This window comes from Agelaius phoeniceus, chromosome 29 (assembly GCF_051311805.1).
Source record: "Agelaius phoeniceus isolate bAgePho1 chromosome 29, bAgePho1.hap1, whole genome shotgun sequence".
Classification (NCBI taxonomy): domain Eukaryota; kingdom Metazoa; phylum Chordata; class Aves; order Passeriformes; family Icteridae; genus Agelaius; species Agelaius phoeniceus.
Window position 1 is genome coordinate 4,298,227 of NC_135293.1, and position 8,631 is coordinate 4,306,857.

The 8,631-nt window shown below is 64.0% G+C and overlaps 2 protein-coding genes across 5 annotated transcripts in view; one reads left to right on the forward strand and one right to left on the reverse strand.

The window, feature by feature from the left end:
* JSRP1 (junctional sarcoplasmic reticulum protein 1) overlaps nt 1-2,838 on the forward strand; it is a 42,682-nt gene extending 39,844 nt beyond the window's left edge. For 3 of the 4 annotated variants that reach the window (XM_077191354.1, XM_077191353.1, XM_077191355.1), the window contains 4 exons: nt 846-998; nt 1,085-1,147; nt 1,267-1,409; nt 1,530-2,837. In XM_077191354.1, coding sequence (XP_077047469.1) covers nt 846-998; nt 1,085-1,147; nt 1,267-1,409; nt 1,530-2,207 — 1,037 coding nt within the window. In that variant the 3' untranslated portion in view covers nt 2,208-2,837. Of the gene's footprint in view, nt 1-845; nt 999-1,084; nt 1,148-1,266; nt 1,410-1,529 lie in introns of all 4 variants that reach the window. The other variant, XM_077191356.1, reaches the window with a different exon arrangement.
* AMH (anti-Mullerian hormone) lies at nt 2,514-7,831 on the reverse strand. Its single transcript, XM_054650335.2, has 5 exons — nt 7,078-7,831; nt 5,913-6,085; nt 5,191-5,311; nt 4,851-5,043; nt 2,514-4,698 (listed from the first exon to the last, which is right to left on the reverse strand). Exons 1-5 carry the CDS (start codon nt 7,619-7,621, stop codon nt 3,783-3,785), a joined length of 1,947 nt encoding a protein of 648 aa, XP_054506310.2. The 5' UTR covers nt 7,622-7,831; the 3' UTR covers nt 2,514-3,782.
* Nucleotides 7,832-8,631: the final 800 nt, after the last annotated feature.

The following is an 8,631-nucleotide window of genomic DNA, read 5'->3' on the forward strand; positions in this document are numbered from 1 at the left end:
ATTTGCTGCTGGAGGAGGAGCACGGGCAGAGCTTTTCCCAGCTTGATCACCAGGACAGTCTAATGTCACCAAACCCCTCGGTCTCAGCCCCCGGGACACTCTTGTCCCCACTCCTGCACTGCAAACACGTGGCAGGAGCAGCTCCTGCCCCTGTCCCCTGCTCCTGTTCTTATCCCTGTCCCTGTCCCTGTCCCTGCCCTTGCCCCTGTCCCTGCCCTGTCCCTGTCCCTGCCCCTGTCCCTGTCCCTGCCCCTGTCCCCTGCTCCTGTTCTTATCCCTGTCCCTGTCCCTGTTCCTGTCCCTGTCCCTGTCCCTCTCCCTGCCCCTGTCCCTGTTTCCATCCCTGTCCCTGTCCCTCTCCCTGCCCCTGTCCCCATCCCTGCCCTTGTTCCCTGCCCCTGTCCCTGTCTCTGTCCCTTTCCCCATCCCTGCCCTGTCCCTGCCCCTGTCCCTGCCCTGTCCCTGCCCTGTCCCTGTCCCTGCCCTGTCCCTGTCCCTGTCCCTGCCCTTGTTCCCTGCCCCTGTCCCTGTCCTTGTCCCTGTCCCTGTCCCCATCCCTGTCCCTGCCCTTGTTCCCTAACCCCTGTCCCTGTCCTTGTTCCCTGCCCCTGTCCCTGTCCTTGTCCCTGTCCCTGTCCCCGTCCCTGTCCCTGCCCTTGTTCCCTAACCCCTGTCCCTGCCCTTGTTCCCTGTCCCTGTCCCTGTCCCCTTTCCCTGTCCCTGTCCCTGTCCCTGTCCTGTCCCTGCCCTGACCCGGCTGTGCAGGAGGACGTTAAGAGCTCTTCCCACCCCCCCGCTCCGAGCCCTTTTCCTCCTCCCAGTTCCCCCATTTTTCCATGTCCCAGTCCCCAGGAGCCTCCCCGTGCAGAGCAAGGCGGAGCCGCCCAGCCTGGACCCCGCGGAGGAGCCGCTGCTCTGGGAAGGGCTCACCCTCAACAAGTGCATCCTGGTGGCCTCGGTGGTGGCCCTGCTCAGCGTCACCTTCCAGGTGCTCCAAGGTGAGTGGGGAGCCGGGCGGAGCGGGAAGGGGTGGCCAGGCCGTGCTGTCACCTCCTGTCCCCTGCTGTCCCCTGCTGTCTTGCAGCGCCATGCTCCAAGGAGGGACTCGCCCGCGGCCGCCAGGAGCCTCCGCCCCCTCCCGTTCCCGGTGGGTCCGACCCTCCTCGATCCCCCGGTCCGGCCTGGGACAGGGCCCTGCGAGCCCCTGGCTGGGATGTCCCACCCCAGCAGCCCCAGCTGACCGTGCCTGTCCCTGTCCCCTCCCAGAGGTTGTGAGCCCCAAGGTGGAGATCCCAGAGGCGGTGACTGCCCAGCCTGCGCCGCCTCCGGAGAGCAGCGCGGTGGAGGAGGATGATGATGATGATGAAGACAGTGACGATGACGATGACAGCGAAGCTGACAGCAACCTGGTACGGGCCAGGGTGGCACCTGCCGGGGCAGGGAGCAGCTTGTCCCCAGGGGGAGGGATGGAGAGGGGTCCCAGTCCCCTGGGCTGCATCAGCAGTTCCTGGTCCCCTCTGTCCCCACAGGGAGAACCCTGGATCTTCAAGAAGTGGTTTGGCCGTGCAACACCAGAGGATGAGGACAAGGATGGGGACAAGGATGAAGACGAGGGTGAAGACAAGGATGAGGACAAGGATGAGGATGAGGGCAAAGATGAAGAACTTGCAGATGTCCCCAAGGTGCCAACGGCTGTGACGGAGGGGAAGAAGAGCCAGGAGAAGCAGGAGAAAAAGGTGCAGGAGGAGGAGGAGGAGGAAGAAAAGGAGGAGAAGGAGGAAGAAAAAGAGGAGAATGAGGAGGAGGAGGATGAGGAGGAGGAGGAGGAGAAGGAGGAGAAGAAGAAGGAGGAGAAGAAGGAGAAAGCCCGGGAAGGCCGCGCTGTCCATGCGGAGCGGAGCGGCCGGAGGGAGGCACGAGCCAAGGACAGGACAGCGGGGGACAGAGCTGGCCGAGCCCCCCGGGCCCCCCGGGAACCGGAGCAGCAGCCCCAGAAGAAACGGGACCGGGAGAGGAAGGAGAGGAAGGAGAGGAAGGAGAAACGGCGGGAGCGGGATGAGTCCAGGAGGGAGGGGTGGAGGGGCCGTCCCGGCAGGGCTGACGGCGGCCGGGAGAGCCCGAGGCGGGACTGGAAGCAGCAGAAGGGCAGGAAGCCCTGGGAGCCGGGCAGGGACGGCAGGGCCAGGGAGGGCAAGAGACGCGACTGAGGCCGGGGTGGGCGCGGGGCTGGATCCAGGGAGATCCAACCCCACCCCTGCCTGCCCTCCAGAGCCACCGCCGGGCACGGGCAGCACCAGGACCCCCGAGCAGCAGCAGAGCAGCCCAGGAGCCTGGCATGAGCCTCCCCGGGGACTTTGGGTCCCCCTGCATCAAAGGTGACCTGAAAGGACTCATGGAAGGAGCTTCTTTGGGCCTCTTGCCTTCTCCATCCCCACCCAAAACCCCTCTGCAGTTCCCCTCCACTCGTGGTTCCAGGGATCCCAGTGAACAGAGTTGTGTCCAGACTGTGCAGCTCTTGGGTTAATGGTTTTATTGAAAGCAAATCAAGAGAGAAGAATATTCTGGGTTACGGAACCAGGCTGCAGCCGTCCTCAGAGGGACATCAGGGACAGACCCTCGACCTCAGCCAGCCCAGTGCCATCACTGGGGGTGGCCCAGAAGGTGCTGGTGACAGAGCAGGGCTGGAGCCCTCACCCAGGGATCCCTGCAGGCCTCGCCTTCTCCGAGTCGCTTTTAAGAAGGAAACACAAGAGCAATATCACACAGCCAGAGATGTTCACAGCCCCCACCCATGGCAGGTTTCAGTATTTGCTAAATCAACAGTGGTTAAAATAAACTATTTTCATTTTTAATAAGGTATTCAACTGGATGTTTTTAAAAAATAGGGTAAAAAAAAACCAAAGGAAAATGAGAAAAGCCCTTGTCCCTGGTTATGTGTTTTGTCCCTGGTTATGTGTGTGTGTGTTTTCAGGGTTCATCCTGCAGGGCTGTGAGGTGAGACTGGTGGGTACCAACCTCCAGCCGTGCCTCCCCACTGCAAAACCCGAGGAGGTGCAGCCAGGACAAGCCCAGGAGCTGCTCCCAAGGCTTTGGCTCAGCTGGAAGATGATCTGGGGCAGGCAGCCCGTGCTGACGCCGGCGGGGACACGGAGCAGGTGCTCTGGCAGCCGTTTGCTCCCGCTCCCATTAATGGTGTGAGCAGCCCGGGAGCTGTAACGGGATCGCTCCCTCCCTCCTCCCCTCGCCCCGGCGGCGGGGTCAGAGCGGGGTGAGCAGACGTGACCTGGCCGAGAGCCCCCGGGCACGGCCAGGCTCACACAGAGCCGTGTCCCCAGGGCAGGGCTGGTCTCTGCCAGGGGATTTGGCCTCTTGCTCTGCTGTCATAGGTGGAGCCCTGTGGCCAGGGGGGTCCCGTGAGCTGGGGAATGGTCAGAGGATGCTGCAAGGCTTGGAGGAAGCAGCAGCTGCCCTTCCAAACCACTACAGGAGCAGAGAGTGAGGGATAAATAAGAATGGTCCTGCCTGGATCCGCCAAGCCTTGTCCTCCCCCACGTACCCAGCAGAGGCACCTCGGGCACCCTCAGCAGCGGGAGGGGACATCCCCAGTGGGACACGGAGCAGCCCCAGGGACAGGCATGGATGAACCCAGAACCAGAGCGAGCCAAACCACGGGGAAAGGACACACGGGAGCTCCCGTCTCGGGAGAAGCACCAGACCCCGAGCCGGGAGGGCGAACCGGGAGAGGGGCCGGGGTGGGACGGGCGGGGAGGCCGGCGGGAGCCTCACCGGCAGCCGCACTCCTCTGCCACCATGTTGGGGAACTTGCGGATCTCCAGCCCGTCCGAGGAGAGGCTGATGATGAGCTGGTCCGAGTAGCGCACGGGCACGCAGCACGGAGCCCTGCGCAGCGGCGAGCCCTGGTCCTGCATGCCCAGCAGCAGCACCGTGTGCGAGAAGTAGCTGGGGATGCGTGTGGACAGCGGCAGCCGGCAGGGCCCCTCGCAGTTGTTGGCCGCGTACATGGTGGGCATGATGACGAAGTGGCGGTCGCGCAGGTCGATGGTGAGCTCCTGCAGCCGGCAGTGCCCCTGCTGCCGGGCGCTGCGGTTCTGCCGCTGCACCTTCCTGCGCTCCTGCCAGCGCGCCCGCACCGACTGCAGCGCCTTCAGCAGCAGCAGCGTGCGCAGCTTCCGAGAGCCCGGGCCCCGCTCGGCCGCCTCGGCCTGCCCGGGCTCGGCGGGGTAGTAGCAGAAGGACAGGAGGTGCTGGAAAAGCGCCGCGTTGGCTTGGAAAGCCGGGATGTCCCTGAGCTCCTGGATGACCAGCTGCAGTTTGCCCATCAGCAGCTGCAGCACGGTGCCCTCCGGCTGCCAGTCCCCCAGGTGCTGCTCCAGCACGGCCCCGCTGTCCTGGGGCAGCAGCAGCACCGAGGGCTCCTCCGACTGCACCAGCCGCTCCAGCGCCGCCTCCTCCGACAGGTTGAGCAGCTGGTGAGGGAGGGTCTCCATCATCTCGAAGTCCAGCCAGTGGTGGGCGCTGGGCTGGAGGGGCGGCTCGCTGGAGGAGCTCAGGAGCTGCCGGATGAAGCGGGTCAGGGTTGCCAGGAACTGGGCGCTGCCCCCGGGCGCTGGGTTGGAGGTGTTGGCTTGGCCCGGGGCAGTGGGAGTCGGCAGCTCCTCGGTACCGGCCTGGGGTGGGCTGCAAGGAGAGCACAGGGAGAGTCACGGGGGCCCTGTGTAGCCCGGGGGTCCCACCAGGCTGTGCCCTGGTCCCACAGCTGGGGCTGCCCCTGTCCCACTTCAATCTCCCAGCCCCTGCGTTCTCCCGTGCCCGCAGCGACAGCCACGGACCTGAGCTGTGGGTACGGAACCGTGTCCACCACGCCCTCAGCAGAGAGGTAGGAGGATGGGGCTAAAGCCTCCTCTTCCTCCTCCTGCTGCCGTGACTTGGCCAGCAGCAGCAGCACCGGGGTCATCCGGGTGAAACATTTGTCATCGGAGCCGAACAGGAGCTGCTGCACCTCCGTGCGGGGCAGGGGGGCACCTGCAGCGGCCACGAGAGGGGAGGACGTCGGTCTGGGGTCTCCTGCATGTCCCCACCACCTCTCACCGGCCTGAGAGGACCCCAAAGGCCCAAGCGAGGACACGAGGGCGGGGATGCTGCTGTCCCCAGGGTGTCCCCCGTCCCTACCTCCCGCGCCGCCGTGGATGGCCAGGGAAGCCGAGAAGCGGAGCCGCTCCGCGCTGCGGGTGACCGAGGCTGCGGCGGCTGCCAGGGCCAGGTACTGCGTGTCCCTGGAGAGGCAGAGCCTCTGCACCGAGGCAGAAACCACAGAAACCCCGAGGGCGTGAGTGCGACATCACGGGGGACACACGCACCTGAGCCCCCGCTGCGGTCCCTGCGCGCTCCGGGTCACCCAGCCCAGGGAGCAGCCACAGGGAGGATGGGGAGCGCTGGGAGCTTCGCCCCCAGCCCCAGAGCTGCTCCGGGGGCCGCGGGGTGCAGGGAACCCCGAGAACAGCCCAGGGGCAGCGTTCAGGACCCCACACCGGGCTGGGGACCGGGACAGCCCCGCTGGCCCTGCGGCAGCCGCGGGCAGGGCGAGAGCTCCATCTTCAGGCACGGCGGGAGCGGGAGATGGGGCGGAGCTGCTGGGAGGGGACCGCAAAGGGACTGGGAAGGGTTGGCCAAGGGCTGGAGGGGTGACAAGGGGCTGGGAGGGGATGGTGAATGGACTGGGAGGGGATGGTGAATGGACTGGGAGGGGATGGTGAATCGACTGGGAGGAAGGATGAATGAATGGGGAGGGGATAGCAAAGGGAGCTGGAGGGGCTGTAGAGTGGACTGGGAGGGATGACAGCGGCACTGGGACACCCCGTCCCTCCCCTGCTCCCAGCAAGGCCCGGACCCACCTGGTCCCGCGGCAGCCCCGGGCCCGTGGCCAGCAGCTCCTGCGGGTGCCCGGAGCCCTCCCGGCGGCCCAGGTAGAAAAGCATCACGGCCGCCTGCAGCTCTCCCACTGCCCGTCCCACCTCCGCCTGGAAAACCAGCTGGAACCGCAGCTTCACCTGCGCCTCCCACTGCACTGCAACGGGGGAGACACGGCCGTGAATCCCCTCCGGAGGCTGGGGAAGGGGCTTCGGGCCCAGCACAGTCCCCGTGAAGGGACCGGAGCACCGGGACAGGAGCCGAGGGGGAGAAGGGATGCAGCAAATCCCGTCCCTGGCTCCAGGGAGATGGAGAGCGGGCACACCCCGCACCCGGAGGGCAGGGAGCTGCCTCCCCCAGAGCCCATGGAAATCGCTTTTCAGCGCCTCGGGAACGCTGTGGCCGCTGCCCGGGGGAGAGGCACCTCCCCGCTGCCCGGCACTGCTGAGCGCAGCTGAAAATCCAAAGCCCGGGAGTGGCGGAAAATTTCGGGATGAAGGAAACAATCACTGCCCTCGGGTTAAGGATTAAATTGGAGGCTGTAACTCCCTCTCCAGGACCGGGATCACCCCCGGGATGGGACAGGGGAATGTGTGTTGAGAATTTCCCATAAGGCTGAAGCTGCAGGAGCTCCACAGCCCCAAGAGTGGAGATCAGCAGGTGCTGGGCTCCCGGCACAGCAGGAGCAGCTGCATCTGAGCCCCTCCTTTCTCCCCAGACCTAGGAGGGGACCCAAACACAGAAAGTGAGAAACACTCATGAGAGCAGAGCAGAAGCCACCAAGAATCACAGAATGTCCTGAGCTGGAAAGGAATCGCCAAGAATCACCAGTCCCACCCTTGGCCCTGCACAGACACCCCAACAATCCCACCCTGTGCATCCCTGAGAGCGTGTCCCAAACGCTGCTGGAATGTGGCACTGGGTGCTGAACAGATGGCAGAGCCACGCTGCCATCCTCACCTCCTTCAAAGCATGCCCAGAAACATTTCACTCCATCACTTTGCTGTTTTTAAAGGGAACCCAACCCCCAGATTTAATTCTGTGTTTAAATCCCTGACTCTGGGCCAGCAAACAGCACCACCATCACCCCGAGCCTGCATCCCTGCCCTCCCTGCTCCACCTCAGAGCCTGCAGGGCTCTCCCACCAACCTTCCTCCAGGTGCAGGACCAGGAATCTCTCCAGGCCGGGCTCCAGGACGTGCTCATGGATCCTCTGCAGGGGATGGGGAGCAGCCCCGGCCTCCCCGGGCCGGCACAGCCCGAAGGTGCCGGGGAAGGTCCCGTCCCAGCTCCGGCGCCGCCTCAGCAGTTTGATGAAGCTGCTCTCGTAGTGGCTGAGCACTCCCACCACCTCCAGCTGCCTCGGGCTGGCCCCGTCCTGCTCCATCCTCACCCTGCACACGGGCCCCTCCAGGCCGCCGAGGGGCCAGGGCTGCGGGCGAGAGCGGGGCCAGCCCGGGCCCTCCTCCTCCTCCTCCTCCTCAGCCACTCCCTGCGGGCATCTGGCTCCCTTTGGCTCAGGCTTGGAGAAGAGGCGAGTGGCCCTCCTGGACCTGGGTGTCTCCTGTGAACTTCCATTTCCCACCTTTCTCCCTTCTGCTTCCAGCAGGGAATCCCTTCCCTCTTTCCTGGGCAGAGCTGCAGAGGGGAGCAGCAGCACCAGGCACAGCAGGAGCCCCCTGAGAGCGCTCATGGTGCCACCTCAGCTCTTCCCTGGAGCAGCTCAGGATCCCAAATCCTCGGCAGGAAGAGGGAGGACAGCTCTGCCTTTTAACCACGGGTGGCCTTGAGTGGCCGAGGCACAACCACCTCCCCTGAGCCGCCCCGGGGCTGTGGCGCTGCAGAGCAGCGAGGGAGGTGGCAAAGAAACTTTGTTTTGTTCTATTTTTGGGTCTGCAGCTCGTTTTGGAAACGTGCAAAGATCGAAGCTGTTGCACTGGCTCGGAGGGATGCACGGCCTTGACTTGGGATGTTTTCTAAAGGAGGATGAGTGTCTGGAATGGGATCCTCATGGGGACTGGCACGTACGACCCCATCAGCACTGAAACACCGGGAGGGGAGAGAGAGCCAGAGCAGGAGGAGGGGGAGAGGGGTGGATAATGGGCTGAAATAAAAACTAAATGTATGGAAAGCATTCCTTCTTCTGGCTGGAAAACCTTCACCCTGCAGCTCAACAGGCTGCTCTGAAATAGGGATTCATCCTGGGAATGAGAATCATGAGGGGCAGCAGCAGCCTGAGGACTTGGAGCACTCTGTACCTCCCTTAGAAAGTCCAACACACACCATTCAGATTTCTTAATATAATTGTAAAGACCTTTCCCTCCATGAGCTGCCCAGACCCACTGGAACAGCTGGAATTGCCACTGCCAGGTGGTCTAAACCATCCTGGAGACCCATCCCAAAAGACTTCCTGATTTTGGGGAAATGTCCCAACAAAAAAGTTCCAGACCCCTCCCTGGGTTTCCAAGTATTTGCAGTCTGGAGCTCAGGATCATCAGAAAAGGATGGAGCACCCAAACTGGAGCAGGACATGGACACAACGAGGCCTGGAAGAGTCTGAGGTCACTTCTACAGGGGCTGGCAAAGGCCAGGGAGCTGCTCCAGGGCTGGAGCCAGCCTGGCAGAGCTGGGGGTGCTCACCTGGACAAGAGAAGGATCCAGGGACACCTGAGAGCCCCTGGCAGGGCCTGAAGGGGCTCCAGG

Bases quoted from the DNA above. Each gene is read 5' to 3' on its own strand.
- AMH (XM_054650335.2), bottom strand. From the start codon at position 7,621: ATGAGCGCTCTCAGGGGGCTCCTGCTGTGCCTGGTGCTGCTGCTCCCC. The intron at 6,086-7,077 runs GTTGGTGGGAGA...CCCCCGTTGCAG, and splicing joins GGTCCTGCACCTGGAGGAAG to TGCAGTGGGAGGCGCAGGTG. The intron at 5,044-5,190 runs GTAGGGACGGGG...TGGCCGCTGCAG, and splicing joins CATCCACGGCGGCGCGGGAG to GTGCCCCCCTGCCCCGCACG.